The following is a 17,289-nucleotide window of genomic DNA, read 5'->3' on the forward strand; positions in this document are numbered from 1 at the left end:
AATAAGGACAGTTGCCATAGAATTGTTGGAAAAGGCAAATGAAAGAATGGAGATAGTGGTGGTTTAGACTGGAGAAAGTCATGGTGGATTGCAACTCCAGATCAGAAGAATATTAAAGAAAGGATGTACTGTAATATTTTGTTGCAAGTTCTACTTGTTCATCTTAATGCACAAATAAGGGCAGTTTTGTTTAAACTTTTAATTTTTGAATTTTTTTGGTCTTGTTTTAATTTTTAGGGCCATTACAGAACAGAAGCAGAAGATGAAGCGATTGGGATCAGACCTGAACACAGCCCAGAAGGAGATGAAAGCAAAGCACAAGGCCTATGAAAATGCAGTTGGGATCCTTAGCCGCCGACTGCAGGAAGCCCTCACTGCCAAGGAATCATCTGAAGCTGAGCTGAGCAAGTTAAAGGCACAAATCTCTGATTGTGGAAATAGCCAGGCTGGTCTAGTAAGCAAAATCCTTAACTAATACAAGCCTAGGTTTATTCATTAAAACAATGGTCTATCTCCTCCTACTGAGATACTAACTGAGCTTATGTTTTTTTTTTCCCTTCAGGAAAAGATTCAAGCTCTAGAGACAGAATTCCAGGCTCTCAGTCACAGTAAGATGGTATTAGAAAAAGAGTTGCAAGAAGTCATCTCGCTTACCAGCCAGGAGCTTGAGGAGTACAGAGAGAAAGTCCTTGAGCTTGAAGATGAGGTACTCAATTTGCAGTGCTGTAACACTATACTAAAGGGATGTGGTGGCTTAGTAGTTAAGACAGCAGTTCTGATGATTGGAAGATTGGAAGGTTGGCAGTTCGAGGCCCAAGAGTCGCGTGATGGGGTGAACTCCTGTCACTAAGTCCCAGCTTCTGCCAACTTAGCAGTTTGAACGCATGCAAATGCAAGTAGATAAATAGGTACCACTTTGGTGGGAAGGTAACAGCGTTCGGTGCAGTCATCTTGGCCACATGTCCACCGGAACAGTCTTCGGAAAATGCTGGCTCTTCAGCTTAGTAAGGAAGATGAGCACCGCCCCTGCAGTCAATTACAACTAGACATTTATGTCAAGGGACTACCTTTACCTTTAACACTCACTAGCTTGGTACAGTGTTGATCTGGCGCAGGGTTCAGGAAACTTTGGCCTTCCAAATATTAGTTAGTCATTGTCCTCTTCCTCCTCCCCATCTCAGTATTGGCCAGAACTGAGGGAAACTGGCATTCAGTAGCATCCGGGTGTGTGTGGGTGGGTGGGGGCACATATTTCCCCAGCTCTGATGAAACTGCACCTAGCAGCTGAAGTAAACCTGTTGGAATATGTGTAGTGTATGTACTTTGACCCAGGTGCCTTCAGCACTTGCAGTTGTACCAAACACTTCTTGATTGTGCAGCCACACAGGCTGCTTCTGCTTCTGCACGGCCAACATAATCTGAATTGACATCACTGTAACTGCCATGGCTCAGTGCTATGGGATTCTGGGAACTGTAGTTCAACCCTGTAGTTCCTAGAATTCCATGGCATTGAGCCATAGCAGTTAAAGTGGTGTCAAACTGGATTATTTCAGCAGTGTGGATGTAGCAATAGGTGCACTAGTCATTTCATTTCCTTCTTCAAAGACAAATGATTTTGTTGAATATGTGAGTTTTTATGGTGGAGGGAGATAAATTCATGGTATTTAAAAAGCTCAGTAGTACCCCAGTCTGTTCAAAAGTAAGGATCTCTCCATTTTTGGAATATTGACATAATATTTCAGATTTGTATCTTCTCATAGTGTAAGAGTTTGGTTGGAAAGAAGACCCACAGGACATGTTTTGCATCTCTGAGTGAAGTGTACAATTAGTCTGGTAAACTCATACAAGGGTTGTATTGAAGCATAGTTTAAAAACATCTGATGCGAAAGGGGACACTTCTGCTTATATCTGTTGTTTGGAATTCAGTAGCTTTTAAGTGAGCCTGAATTGCAATACTCCAGGGTTGTATTAATTGTCCATATTCTATGGTTCAGCTTCAAGAAGCAAGGGGCTTCCGGAGGAAGATAAAGCGTTTGGAAGAAATTAATAAGAAGCTTTCCCTGGAACTAGAACACGAACGTGGAAAACTCACTGGACTTGGCCAATCCAATGCTGCTCTCCGAGAACATAATCATATCCTTGAAGCTGCACTGGCCAAGAGAGAGGCAGATCTAGTGCAACTGAATCTTCAGGTATGCCAAAGCATTTTTTGCCTTAACATTTGATCAGGAAACTATAAATGGCATATGCAACAGCAGGAATGAATGAGCATTTGAGATTGAAATTTTCAAAGAGGTAGCTATATTATAATCCATTTTGTCAGATACCATGATGGAATACAGTAGACAAGCCTCACGTATTATGCATAGTTAGATCCACACAACTGTGCTGTGCATATACGTATGCTTGCGGCTTTTCTATGTAACTCTATGTATCTGATGAATTAGATTATAATCTACAAAAACTCATGCTAAAACAAATCTCTAATGTTTATGCTTTGGGTGTTGTGCTGCACTAGGTCCAGGCAGTGCTGAAGCGTAAAGAGGAGGAAGATCATCAGATGAGGCAGCTCATTCACGCCTTGCAGACAGCCTTGGAAAAAGAGAAGACAAAGGTTAAAGACCTTAAAGAACAGGTGTGAGCCTTCTCTTCAGTATTGCCATCTGAAAAAAGATGCAGCACACATGAAGTGGGAGAGAAAGGGTCAAGGATACCAGTGCAATATTCCGGAATAGAACCCGGCCATGTAATGCTCCCCCCACAGACATATATAAACAAAGACTCGATCCACTGTTATTTAATTATCGTACTGTTTTTAGATTTTATCATTTGTAATTTTAATGCATAGAATTGTTTAATCCTTTTTTAAGGGGGGTTGTATATATTGTATTTTTTTTTTACAGGTTGTATGCCGCTTTGATTGTGGTAACAAAAAGCGGGATATAAATTAAAGTTTTATTTATTTATTTTATTTGCAGGTTGTGACAGCCAAAGCTGAAGCAGCTCATAATCGCCGCCACTATAAAGCTGCTGCACTTGAACTCAGTGAGGTTAAGCGAGAACTCCAGGCCAAAGAAGCACTCATCCAAGCCCTCCAGGCTGAAGTGGACAAACTGCAGTGAGTATTGCATCCATGCCAAAATGCTACATTCCTTAGAAGGTGTACAGGTTTTTTTTAGTCTCTGCATAAAACAGTCCGCCTTCAAGCAATAGCCATATAAGTATGGTGGAGTGGAGTATAGTAGTGCTATCCTGATCCTATCTTCCACCTTGATTCCATCCCTTGACCACATGCTGAGCAATCATCTCAAAGGGCTGCAGTTTGGGAGCCTTCAATGATCAGCCTCCACAAATATACTTGGCTCCCCTTTCAGAACATTGTCGAATGTGTTGAGGTAGGAGACAGGATAGAAGGGAGCAGGCATGCAGCACTGAGAACTGTATGAAGAGGCATGGGCCTGTTCCTTCCCCATATGAATAGTTGTTGTTGTTGTTGCTCCTCCTCCTCCTTTTTCTTCTCACTCATAGCCTGCCTTTCCCCTAAAATTGGGACTCAATTAAACAAATACAAACAAAAACACATCCAAATATATGAATAAAAACATGCAGAAAGTTATTTGAAAATGAAATCAAGCTATGTTAACTATTTTTTAAAAAGCAAAAATCAGTGGAACAGCTCACTATAAAAAGTCCCAGCAATTTGTTCCTGACAGCCTGGTGGAATATGAACATTTTCACTTGCCAACAGAAGGACAGCAAGGTGAAAGCCATCCTTAGGGAGTGCATTCCAAAATCGATCGCTCTCCTGATTTTTCACCAGATGTGCTTGTGATCACTAATGGATGAAGTGGGGGCACTACATGGACATGTTTCTACTTTTCTCCTCACTGATCTTTGTGAAGTGGAGCTCTGAATAAGTGGACTGCTCCATGTTTCTTTTTATCATAAATGTCATTGCTTTCTGCTCCCCTGGTTCTGGATTAAGATGGTCACATTCCCTCTTCAGTTCTAGCATAATAGATTCTTATAGAATAATGTGATAGGTTAACTTGGCTAGTTCGTATTCTTAGAGTCATAGAATTGGAAGAGACCCAAAGGGCCATCCGGTCGACCCCCTTCTGTCATGCAGGAATCAAAGTACTCCCAACAAATGACCATCCAGCTTCTGTTTAAAGACCTCCAAAGGAGGAAACTCCACCACTCTCCGAGGAAACATGTTACACTGTTGAACAGCTCTTACAGCCAGGAAATTCTTCCTAATTTTGTGGTAGAATCTCTTTTTCTGTAGCTTGCATCCATTGTTCTGTATTCTTGTGCTTTTGTGGCCTGCCATCTCAGAAAGAACTCTGATTTTCTCAAAGTAGTTTGATCCTTTCTTTTTGTTTTAGGATCACAGAAGGGAAGCATTCAGAGGAAGTGTCCCAGTTCCAGCAAGAATTAGCGGAAGCACGGTCCCAGCTTCAGTTTCTGGAGCAGCAGTTGGAAGAGCAACTCAACAAGCAACCAGCAGAGAATCAAGAGGTGAAAAAGCAATATTGTCCATTCTCTGCTGCCTTATTGAACATCACTTGCCAGAAGCACAGCTTAAGGCAGTTTTAATGCCTTCCTGGTGTGAAGTATTTCCATCCACATGCCAATGGAAAGAAACGGCATGGTGGCTGAGTCCACATTTTGCATATAGAAAGTCACATTCAATCCTTTCCAACTCCGTTTTTTTTTTTTAAAAAGGATTAGATTGCAGATGATGGAGAAGACTTTCTGTCTGCTTGAGCCCCCAGAGAGTTGTTACTAGTTGGAGTGGACAACACTATGCTAAAGTAGTTTCCTGTGTTAATAAGATAGTTTGTATCCTAAGTGTTATAGGTAAATCTGGTGCCCGCTGCATTAGGAATACTTTGTACTTATTTGGATATCTATGGCACGTTACAGACGTGCCGAAGGGGCGTGCTAGGGTTAGGAAGGGGCGTATTAGGGTTGAGAAGGGGCGTCCCTTCCGGACGCCCCTCAACCCTAGTATGGACTGAGTCCGTACAAAATGGCGGTGCCCGTCCACACGGGGACCGCCATTTTGACGTTGCGGACGCATAGCGTCTGGACGTTGCGCGGCGGAAGTGACGCCGTGAGTGCGTGACTAGCTGTGTTCCCGGACGCAGCAACCGGCGCCGGCGGCAGAGCGCCCTTCTTGGGCGCTCTGTAATGCTCCTATCTCAGAAAGAGTAGCATAGTCGTCACGCCCTGCTTCTGACTTCCCACAGGCATTTGGTTGGCCGCTGTGAGGAGCAGTATGCTGGATTAAGGGGGAACTTTGGTTCGATGTACAGGCAATATACAATTCCCTTGTTGTAGCAGGTCCACTAGCTGCTGGTTTGTTTCCAGGCATAATTCAAAGTGCTGGTGTTGACCTATAAGCCCTATATGGCTGAAGTCCAGGCTATTTGAAGGTTATTTTCCTTTTGAACCTGCCCATGCTTTGAGATTTGCTGGGGAGGACCTTCTCTCTGTCCCACCAACTTCACAGCTGCATCTGGTGAGAATATGGGAGACAGGATCTTCTTGGTGGTGCCCCCAGACTCTAGAACTCCTTTCCCAGAGAAGTTAAACTGGTACCCTCCCTACTCTCTTTTCTCAGAGAATCAAAGACTTTTCTGTTTAGGCATTTGATGATTGACTGTGAGGCCCATCCCACCAAAGGAATGTGGTCCATTTTGCTAATTGTTGTGCTAGTATGTGTGTATGCCTGTTTAATGATATATGTTTTAATTTGATTTTAATTTTGGATTGTTTAATCTCGTTTTAACCCTTGTATCTTGTGCATTTTTAACAAAGCGTTTTTTAATTTGTTGTAAGCTTCTTTGAGTCCTGAAAAGGTGGGAATTAAATAAATATCATCATCATCTTCTCAAGCTCTTTTTAATGGGAGGCTGTCATATTGGGAAAACTACTTTGCTGTGCAACAAGTTCACCTGTGCGCTGTTGAGCTACATAACTGCATCAAAATTTACTTGTTTATGTGTTCAGGGTTGCACTACAACACTTTGTGGTGTGATCAGATTTTGAAACAATCTTCTTCCTTACATGTAGGTTGAAGACCTCAAGTGGGAAGTAGAACAGAAGGAAAGAGAGATCCAGGCCCTGAAGCAGCAGTTGAATTTGACTGAGCAACGCAGCCACAAAGAGTTGGAAGGAGTACAACTTGTTCTGCAGGTACTTCATTTGCCTATGAAGAAATTCTCTTTGAAAAGTTCATCTGTTATGTTGAGAGAAAGAGAGGCAGGCCAAATAAAATATTAAATAAATAAAATCTGATAAAAATGTGAAATACTTTATCACATCTGTGTAAGGTTTTGGTTGCAATCCTATACCTTCTTACTTGGGAGTAAGCCCCATTTAGCTCAAAACCCATTTAGAATTTTTGAATACATATGTGTAAGATTGTACTCTAAAGGAAGTAACCCCTTTGTGACAATGTTTAATTCTGATACGTTGCCACTTTAGCTTTTTTCCTCTTGTTCTAGAATATCAAGATGGAGCTGGAGTTGGCCCAGGACAATTTGTCCTTAACTCAGAAAGATAAGTTGATGCTTCAGACAAAAGTGACTGAACTGAAGAACAGCATGAAGACTCTGTTACAGCAGAACCAGCAGCTGAAGTTGGATTTGAAGCATGGAAAGATAAAAAAGGTACCTTAACAGAATGTTATGAGAACAGGGTTGGGTATTCTGTCTATTCTTATAAACAGAGAAATACATTCCAAAATAGGTGGTAAAGTTGGAATTCAGCATCCCAAGACTAAGTATTATTTAAATATCAAATTCCAGTCTTCATGGCTGAGCAGAGAGCATGACTTAAGAACAGTGAGTTTCACCTTGGCTTATACAAACATTGGAGAGAGGTGTTTATTACTGGTGGATTTTTTTTTTCTTTAAAAAGAAAAAAGAACTGAAGGGAGAGACAAATTCAAATCCTGTAACACCTGTGAAGATTCCTGACTGTCCTGTCCCTGCTTCTTTGCTGGAAGAGCTATTGAAACCACCATCAGCTGTGAGTAAAGAGCCTTTGAAAAACCTCAACAGCTGCCTCCAGCAACTCAAGTAAGTAAAATCCTCTTCTGTTTACTACGTAACTGCTCTGTGAGCTGTGGTATTAACATATGGATGTTCACTGTGCCATCTTAAATTTCTGGTATTTGTGCAAGAAAATATTGTCTGTTTATATACTACTTATAGTACTGTTTACTTTGTAAACAAAATGCTAAGAATGAGTGTCCTGATGAGGTAATGATTATCAATCCAAAGCAGATAGTAGGGTGTCAGTTCTACAGTCAACCCTCGGTATCTGTAGGCTTGCCATCTGTGGATCGAAGCATCCGTAACTGGCAAGTCCACATTGTTCCCCCATGGTGGTGCATGCACACGGCTGTGCTGCCATTAGGGACAGCCCCCATTGTCCCATGGCGGCACAGGGACATGGCTGCACTGCCTTTAGGCTGTCCTTCATGGCGACACAGCCATGTGCACACGCCACCATTAGAGACAACGCAGGCTTGAGCATCTGCAGATTTTGATATCCGTAGAGGGTCTGAAACAGATTTCCTGCAAATACCAAGGGCCAGCTGTATTTTACATTTATGTTCTCACTTTTTTACCCTCCAAAGAACTCGTGGTGACATACATGGTTATCCTCCTATTCCTGTTCCCTGATTTTATCTGTACAATAAACTTGTGAGGTAGTCATATTATGGCAACAACTGGATCAAGGTTATTTAATTAATTAATTAAATGTATAAACTGCCTTTTCTTCACTGCTAGGACTAGAGGTGAGTGACCCACACGATTAAAGAAACAAATAGAGATAAAACACGATGTTTCAGTATTAAAACACAGTCAAAAGATTATCATACTAAAATTATAGCTCAGTTAAAAGCAATTTAAAAGCACGTGCATGGAGTGCAGATCTCCTGTTTAAAGCCTAAACATTCAAAAAATTAATGTCTTTGTGGATTTGGACGGAAGGGTAGCTAATGGACCCTCCCTACTTTCCTAAGGCATTGATGAGAAGTCTCTTGTAGTAAATATACAGGAACTTTGCAGGCTCTGGCTATTGGTATTTGGAATGATGGCAGCTAAACAGACTTTTATGTTCAGAGAGAATATGCCAGTGAATACCAGTGTGAAAGAAGCAGTAGGAGAAAGCTGTTTCTTTCACACCCTCCTGAAGTTATTCACTGTAGGAAACAGGATTCTGGACTAGATGAACCTTTTGTATGAATCCAGCAGGGCTCTTCTTATCTTCTTCCCCCCCTCCTTATTTCCCAAAGGCAGGAGATGGACAGCCTTCAGCGTCAAATGGAAGAGCACACTATAACAGTTCATGAATCCATGTCTTCATGGACTCAGATAGAAGGGCAGTTAATGGACTTTTCTTCCAACTTTCCCGCACCTGTCTTGGACAACCAGAATCTCCCTGCAGTAGGCCTACGAGAACATAGTTCAAGTGCTGGTGAAAAGGAAGTGTCAATGTAGTGACTTCACTGCCTTCGTTTCGTCTCGTCATAACTGCTTTTATGTATGTAACAAATCTTTATCCATGGTATTTATTGTTCGGATTTAAAATGTTTTAGACTTCTCCATCTGTTTTTAATTTTAAGAACAGAAGATGATCAGAAGCAAAATATTTGAAGGTAATGCTTTAAAACTTTTTAAAATCTTGCCAGTCTTACTTGAGCGGGATTGGCAGTGCTGGGGATGAAGCAGGAAGATGTGACATTTGGGGCATCAAGAAGTCCTTAGAAAAACTAAGAAATCTTTCCCCCTATTCAGTAATGGCTAGGGAGATGGAATTCAGTTGCATGCCTACCATGACTTCATTACACGGTTTCTGGCTTTTTACATTTTTACTTGGCAAACAGATTTGATAACAACTTGGTCTGTTTCAGGCCTGGGTATATGAGTGAGAGTTTCAACCTATTACGTTGGTGATGGCTAGGACTGTCTTTTTGTTTGACGACAAACCCTTGCTTGACACATTGACCATAGCAGATGCCCAGTGCAAACCAGTAACTTTTCAGTGGTCTTGAGCATTGAAACAACCCATCTGAAGTTGTTCCATTGCATCAGTTGGGTCTGCTTCAGAGGAAGTGGATTAATGATCCACAGCCAAAGGCCAGCAGAGAGCTTTGATTCACTTGGAAGATGCCTTTTGCACATTGCTGTTGTTGTTGTTGTTGCGTAGTCTTTGGGGACATCTCTAGCACAAGCTGTATATAAATAGTTCAGCTTGGTTCTGCTTTGAAGTATCAGTTCGTTCCTTTTTTAAAATAGACTTATTTAACACAAAACACAAAGGTTTTGTTTTTTAATGTTGTTACAGATTAAGTTTGGGTGATGAAAAATACTATATATATATATATATATATATATATATATATAATTAGAAATGTAATTTACTTATTTTATCTCTCAAATGAATGTTATATACTGCCTATAAATTCCTGTTAGCTTTAATTCCCCTTAATATTTTTTCTTTCAAATGCAGGGATGGGGAATACTCTCCAGATGTTGTTGAACTGCATCTGCCATCAGCCCTTGTAACTGATGATGCTAGCTAGGGCTGATAGGAGTTTCAGTCCAGTATCTGCAGGACTACGTATTTCCCGTTCCTACTCTTATGTCCATTTAGCCCAGTGTTCATGTAGCCTTCTTTGAGAAAACACCCTGCTGTTCTGCAGTTAGCAGGCTAAAACAACAAAGGTTTTCCTTTTAAAAATCCTTTCCTCATAGTTGACAATACAAGCCATCTTTCTTTTTTTTGTAGGTTCCAAAAGGCCAGGCTTTGGTTTTGCTTACTTTCACAACTTGAAATTGCACTCTAGAATGTGCTAGAGAACACAGCCATGAAAATGAATAGGCTGCTGTGTATGTAGGTTGTGTTTTTGGGTGAAAGATGTGGAAGTCTGGGATTTAACAGATGTCAGAGTCTATAACTAGATGCTAGGGGATACACAGAGCTGTTGTGAAAATGACAGCTATGTGTCTAGTTTTCCTCTCTGCAATGACATATTATGGTGTAGACTTGACTACCGCTAAATATTCAGCTATTGGTGCGGTTTTCTTGCCTGCCCCTTTCTAGTGCCCTGTAATATTTAGGACAAAATATGTAGCATATTTTTCTATACTGTTTGTCTTCATTGGGTAGGTTGTTTGTTTCCAGCTTAAAGATGAGCTATGCCCAATCTAAAGATTGGTGTCACCAGTGTCGTGTAAAGGTGGTTCTTTAAAAAGAAAAGAGAAGAGAGGAGTGGAGAGAAAAATAGCATGTCATTGTAAAACAACTTAGGATGGGTCCCAGGTCTTGAGAAGACTACAGTCCAAAACACACTGCAGAAATAATCCAGTTTGAGATGGCTTTAACTGCCCTGGCTTAGTGCTAGGGAATCCTGGGAATGGTAGTTTATTGTAGCACCAGAGCTCTGTGACTGAGAAGGGTAAATGTCTCACAAAACTACAATTCTCAGAATTCCCTAGCATTGAGCCAGGCAGTTAAAGCGGTCTCAGATTGGATTATTTCTGCAGTGGGTTTGGACCTACAACACTAGACTTTATGGAGGGGGAAGAGAGTAAGAAGATGAATAATAAGAATAATTTCTAGTTCTGGCCTGATTTCAGGGTTGATTGATTGATTGATAGAAAATAAGAAAACTGTAAAGTGGTTTGATGATTTCCGCCTTTGAGAACGGTACTGTCTGTATATTAGGTTTCTTTAAGAGTGAATTTATCAAAGAAAGGTGATGCCTTTTTTGAGTAAGACGTGTTTTAGAACAGAAAGTTTGTTCCCCCAATAAAACAAAGAAATGTTACTCTAATCTTGACGTGGAATCAAAAAACACCTTTGCTCTAGGGGCAGTGTTGCATAATGTTTTTCACATGCTGCTTTCAAAATACTGACTTCCTGTAAAGATTTTTCACTATATTTTGTTCCTCACTGTGAGTTTTACACATATTTAATACTTATAGTTTTGAAACTCTGGCAAGATGTTTTAATTTTTGCATATACTGTAATATGAAGGCAAGGTACTTTTTAAATGTAAAGGTTTTAACATTTATGGGGAAGGAATTTCAGTGAATGTCACATTACATGTTTATTTCATACGACTGATCAACTGTTATCAAAACAACACATTGAGAGCTTTATTGACTAATCCAATATGCTGATGGCTTAAATCTGTTTTAAAGAATAATTTGTAATGAGTAATTTTTTGCTGCTGTTCACATTCTCGCTTATGTACTTGCTAATTTAAAGAAGAAGAAATACTGTAGTATTTACACACCAAAGTTAATATGTAATGATTAATATATATTCAGGTACAAAATCTGCACAAATGGAATTTTCATGTTACCATTCAACGTAGAACACTGTATTATTTACTAGGAAGAATCTGGTATTTATGAATTTGGAGTCTGACAAATTCTGCTATAACACTTCTGTGGCGCATAAAAATACAGAATCAGAAAGAATATTCACAGCTAAATATTGTGTGTGTTAAAATACTAAAATTACCGTAGTTACTTGTTAAATATTTTTTTTCAGGGCTTCACAAACTCCCGGCCAGCCCATCCTTGAAAAATACATTAGAGTGTATATTCATGCAGCAATGTACAGTTTGGGGTGGTTGAGAGTCAGTTGCGTTTTACCTAAACAAAGTTGGATTTCTCCTTTTAAACAACTAATTGAAGACATTTCCCTTCCTTTCCGAGACTACATTTGTAACACTCTTATATCCAGAATTACTCATTGTTTCGACCAGAAAGGAAATGGGACTTGCAGATCTAAAATTGAGAAACTTAAACAGCTAGCAGTTTAACCAGTTAGCTCTCTTGGAGGCATTGCTCTTTCTAAAAGGTGCTGTCTTTTAATCTGTTATTCAGGGAATCATTTCTTCATCAATCTCAAATGAGCAAGTAGATCTGAGTAATTTGGACAGATGCTTCAGTCTGACATTGGCATGCTTTTCATAATTAGATGAATTATTTCAAGGGGCTCTGTGGTAAATTGGGAGATGCTTTCTATATATATCCCTTTCTTCATCCCTCGGGACTATCTGTTCTGCTATGATCTGAATGTTAGGAGCGAGAGAAACCCAACATTTCTGTCTTCGTACTAAAAAGAGATACTGCAAAAGACTTCAGTATTCATTTGTAGATTTCACAGAGGATTTTTGAAGGCTTCCTTCTATTCTTTCACAGTATTACATTCAAAAAAATCCCACCAAAAATCACTGAGCCCATGTTTCTCACGTTAAATGTTTGAAGGATGTTCCATGTTATTTCCACTGCCTTCCAATTTCTTTGGAGACTTGGACACTCTGTTTAGCTCCCTTCTGCACAAGCAGCTTTATCCTACACTCAGGCAATGTTCATTTTGTTCTGTCAGGAAAACTTGCTCATGTTTTTCAGAAAGTTAGAAAGATTGCCGGAAGGACAGTGTTTTTTTGAAGCATCATGTATTGCTGCTCCTTCTGTCTGTAGGATTCAATATTACGGAAGCTGTGCTAGGCAATAAGGGAGTATTAATGTTAGATGGTCTAATTATTATAAACCAAAATGTGTCAATGTGACAGATGCACAATAAAAACAAAATAAAGTGTCGCCTTAATTTAGACAGTGAGCTCCATCCATCTCATTTTGATTAAAATCCATTTTATGGTTGCATTTTCCCCCTGCTGAAATTCAACATTAATGTAAACTTGGTGGAATGGGAAATTTTAACTCTATGTAGAATTAATTGTGGTCACCAAGGATCCTTTATTGGAGCTTACCTGTGCAGAGGGTTGTGTGTTGTTGTTTTTAAAAAAGAAATAACTTTTAAACGTTCTTATGCAATCTTTTGCACATTTACATGTTTTCAACCAACTGCTGTCAGATTGTATTAATAAGGGAGAACATCACCTCTGTGACAATTGTTTGATTGTGAGTTTCAAAGGAAGAGTGAGTTATGTTGTGACTAAGGATTTAACGATTGTGACCTTTTAAAAAAAGCATGTTCAGTTTAAAAAAAGATGTGCATAAAAATTCTTGAAAAGTTTTGTGCAATAAACTATTTTTCATAGAAGGGTTTCCATTTTTGTTTGTCTTGACAAAATTTGGGGAAGAGGAAGCCAGTTCAAAATCAGACAGATTGAAAGGAGGAAAGCCAAACTTTGTTTTAGCTGTGATTTTAATATTGCTTTGTGCTTTTATAGTTGTAAACTGTCTTGAAGACATTTGCCCACTGATGTATGTAGAGAATCATAGGCCTGGTACAGACGGGCCCTTTGCGGCGCGCCCATGACGTGCTAGGGTTGCTCAGGGGTAGGGCATGCACACGCCCTGCAACCCTAACACATCATGGGCGCGCTGCAGCTGCGCAGCACCATCCACATGGTGCGTGCAGCGATGACGTGCCAGCTGCGCAGCCTCCAAATGGGGCTGTGCCGCTGGCACATCACCACACCATCGCTGGCGCTTTGGGGCAGCGGAAGTGCGCCGCAAAAAAGGAGTCACTTCCGTGCATTCCTTTCTTGCTGCGCAGCAGCGCCGCACAATTTGGTTGCTGCAGCGCTGCTGTGGAGCAAGGGGAGGTGCCTCTTTTTGGCGCTCTGTACTGCGCCATAGAAATAAAAGGTAACCCAAGACCATCTAATCCAACCGCTTGCCATGCAGGAATACACAACTGAAGCACTCCTGAAATACGGCCTTCCAACCTCTGAAGACCTCAAAAGATGGAGAGTCCACCACCTCCAAGGCAGCCCATTCCACTGGTGAACAACTCCTATTGTCAAGCAGCGCCTCCCAATTTTTAGATAGAATCTCTTTTTTTGTAATCTGAATCCATTGGTTCATGTCCTGGTCTCTGGAATAGCAGAAAACAAGCTTGCTTCATCTTCTACAATAACCTCACTTCAGATATTTAAAGATGGTTGTCATGTCACCTCTCAGTCTTCTCTTCTCCAGGTTCTTTTCTTAAAATTTAATGTTTATAGTATTTCCATAAACAGATATCTCCCTACATTCTATTACATTCTATTACATTTTAACAAATTATTTTATATACCCCTCAGTGCCCCCCTAGTTCCCCGGAGCCATTTCCATCCTTGTATTCCATCCAAAATTTCAATTCGTCTTCTGGAGGTAATCTTCCATCTTCTTTTCTCAGTACTTTCTCAACAAATTCTTTCCAAATCCCCTCAAAGTCATTTCTTTTCCATAGTCCTTTTTTTACTTTCAGTTTACATGTCTATTTATCATTAATAGCTAATTTGCATACCTCTTTATACCAATCCTCCATTTCTACATCTATTTTCATTTTCCAACACCTTGCTATTATTAATCTTGCTACTGTAAGCAAATTTGTTACCAAATCTCCCCCCCCCCCCCCCATTTCTCTGAATTATATAACGATAACAAAACTATACTTGGTCTTCTATCTATTTTTATATTCATAACATTTTCTATGTCTAATATCACTTTTCCCCAAAAATTTTGTACATATTTACATTGCCACCACATATGCATAGATGACCCTACTTCTTGACAGCCTCTCCAATTTTTTGAATTATTCGTGTTACTATTATATAGTCTCACTGGAGTCAGGTACCATTTCCAAATCAACTTATAATAATTTTCTTTTATCCGAACCAATAAATTTTTCAGGTGCCTTTTCCCCCAAATTCTATCCCATTCCTTATCATCTTCTCCAGGTTCAACAGTCCTAAATCATTCCTCATACGGCTTGGTTTCCAGACCTTTGATCATCTTGGTTGCTGTCCTCAGGACCCATTCCAGTTTACTGTATATATGTGTAAATCTAGAAATTTTAGTCTAAAAATTGGCCACAAAAACCCAGGTCATCTTATCCATGGGTCAATGTAAGTACTGTACTTTAACTCTTATTTTAAAAAGGAACCATCCCTTGGTGAAAGACAAGAGCAGAATCTGTCATGGAAGCACTGATTCCTATCTATTCTCTCACCCACCTAGCCTTTAATATGAACACAAACATGCTAGAATTTTGTATGTTCTTTGGCATTGTTTTCCTTTTCTTCATCCTTTAGATACTTTGTTACATTCCCCTAAGTTTTACCCTCGATTTATCTCAAGTCATATCAAAATCCATAATTTTGGTCCCCAAACCTGCCCTCGACTTATACATAAGGTTGACTTAGACTCGAGTATATACAGTAATGTCCTTCTTGGACCATGGTGCCCAGAGCAGTTGAGGCAGCCTAGAATTGCATTGACTTTTTTTGGCCAGGTGCATCACTGGCAATCATCCCTTCCTTCTAATCCACACTGGAACAAATGATGCTGCAAGATGTAGCCTTTGAAACACTGCAAAAGGGCTATCAGGCTGTCAGGATGAAACTAAGGGCCCGAACAGACAGGCCAAAATAAAGCTGCTTTGCATCACTTTGGAGGTATGCGCTTTAAATGATACATGCATCCTAAGAGATTGGAAGCCATGCCAAAGCCATGCTCCTGTCCTAAGGACTGGAGCGCAGCTTTGGCGCAACTCTGGCCTCTTAAGATGAGTGTGTCATTTAAAGTGCATACCTTCAAAGAGACCCAAAGCAGCTTTATTTTGGCCTGTCTGTTCGGGCCCTAAGACACCTTGAGGCACAGGTGGTTATTTCATTGCTCCATCCTGTTGAAAGATGTGGCTCTGCAAACGGGAGAAATGCATAAAAATGAGTAAGATGGTGCTGTCATGAAAGACTTGATCTCCCTAACATGGTACCCTCTCAGTGGTTCTTAGCCAAGGAAGTTCCTGGACAGGGATCCTGGGATTTGAAATCCAACAGCTTTGGGACCTTCCCCAGCTGAGAACCAGTAGTCTTAAGTATTGTTGGACTACAAGTCCCACCACAACTGACCATTGGCCACCATAGCTGTTACTGAGAAGTGGCAGTCTAAAGTTGAAAGGTGCCATTACTGTGCAGTTTGGGTAAGCATGAAAGAAGACTGCCGTCCTTGATAAGCAGTGGGATGAAAGCTTCCCTGAGCACCGCTGTGACTTGCTTCAGAGTGAACATGCCCTGCATGTTAGGGTTGCCAGGCCAGCAGCATCCTATTCCCTGAAATTGCACAGCCAAAACCTAAGCCTAAGGGGAGGGCCCTTGTGATGTCACTAAGTTGGCTCAGTCCAGTGAACTGCTTCTGAGCCAAAGGCCTGCTCAAGTGGGAAGGAAGGGAATCTCGGGAAGTGAGCCCAGAACTGGATAAAATGTGAGTAGGCAGCCCGGAACCAAGGAAATAGCCCTTCATTTTCATTGGCTGGGTAGGTTGGCAAACACAGCAGCTGAAGTGGATGCTGCCATTCCTGCCAGGCCTATGTCCCATGGAGCCTTTTCAGTGGCACACATTAACACAGAGGAGGCTTTCCAGGCCTTGTGCTACTGCTGAAGCAGACAAAAGCCTGCCTGGCTGTCAACAGGGAGTCTGTTTTGACCCTCTGCATCTGCTGCTGATGTTGCTGCTATTACGGCTTGTACCACAAGGTTAACAATATACACCTCTGGCCCTGTGCTGTGCACCTTAGGAAACCCTGGCAGCACAGTGGTTAAAATGCTGGCACTGCAGCCACAAGGTTGTGAGTTTGATCCCAGGGCTCCAGGGTTGACTCAGCCTTCCATCCTTTTGTAGGTCAGTCAAATGAGTCCCCAGCTTGTTGGGGGCAATTGGCTAACACACTGTAAACCCCTTAGAGAGTGCTGAGTTTACTAATAAGCGATATAGAAATGTACATGCTATTGTATGCCTACACATCAGAGCCATTGTGACACAGTGGACTACAACTCTGGAGACCACAGAAGCCCTGCTGGCACAGTGGTTAAATGCCAGAACTACAGCCACAACATTGTGAGTTCAGTTCTAGAGAAGGGCTCCAAGATCTACTCAGCCTTCCATCCTTTTGTAGCTCAATAAAATGAGTACCCAGCTTGTTGGGGCAATTGGCTTACAGGTGTAAACTGCTTAGGTGGTATGAAGCTGTATATAAATAAAGCTGCTATTGCTATGGGCCTCACTCATTTTTCTCCCAGGTGTCACCCATGGCTTCCAAAGCGCACCTTTTCCCTCCTGCACTGCAGAAAAACAGTTTGAGACCAATAACATCCAAACAATGATGCCTTTATTGGGACAACCAAAAAGCACAATTACATGTTGCTAACCTCTGAAGTCACACTGGTTTCTTCATCAGGCAAACAGGAGAAAGAAATGGGAGATGTGAGTCCTAGGCCTGCATTTTCTGTTTCAG

General features: G+C 40.9%; 1 protein-coding gene across 2 annotated transcripts in view; it reads left to right on the top strand.

Annotated features, from left to right (window-relative positions):
* GOLGA3 (golgin A3) overlaps positions 1 to 9,375 on the top strand; it is a 39,124-nt gene extending 29,749 nt beyond the window's left edge. For both annotated transcript variants that reach the window (XM_089489902.1, XM_089489903.1), the window contains exons 15-24: positions 238 to 454; positions 563 to 706; positions 1,995 to 2,192; positions 2,519 to 2,635; positions 2,979 to 3,118; positions 4,389 to 4,521; positions 6,082 to 6,204; positions 6,516 to 6,680; positions 6,931 to 7,091; positions 8,318 to 9,375. In XM_089489902.1, coding sequence (XP_089346028.1) covers positions 238 to 454; positions 563 to 706; positions 1,995 to 2,192; positions 2,519 to 2,635; positions 2,979 to 3,118; positions 4,389 to 4,521; positions 6,082 to 6,204; positions 6,516 to 6,680; positions 6,931 to 7,091; positions 8,318 to 8,522 — 1,603 coding nt within the window. In that variant the 3' untranslated portion in view covers positions 8,523 to 9,375. The remainder of the gene's footprint in view (positions 1 to 237; positions 455 to 562; positions 707 to 1,994; positions 2,193 to 2,518; positions 2,636 to 2,978; positions 3,119 to 4,388; positions 4,522 to 6,081; positions 6,205 to 6,515; positions 6,681 to 6,930; positions 7,092 to 8,317) is intronic.
* The last annotated feature ends 7,914 nt before the right edge of the window (positions 9,376 to 17,289 follow it).

The sequence above is a fragment of the Sceloporus occidentalis genome, unplaced genomic scaffold, assembly GCF_023333645.1.
Source record: "Sceloporus occidentalis isolate IW3139 unplaced genomic scaffold, rSceOcc1.0.p SCAF_41, whole genome shotgun sequence".
NCBI classification, from domain to species: Eukaryota; Metazoa; Chordata; class Lepidosauria; order Squamata; family Phrynosomatidae; genus Sceloporus; species Sceloporus occidentalis.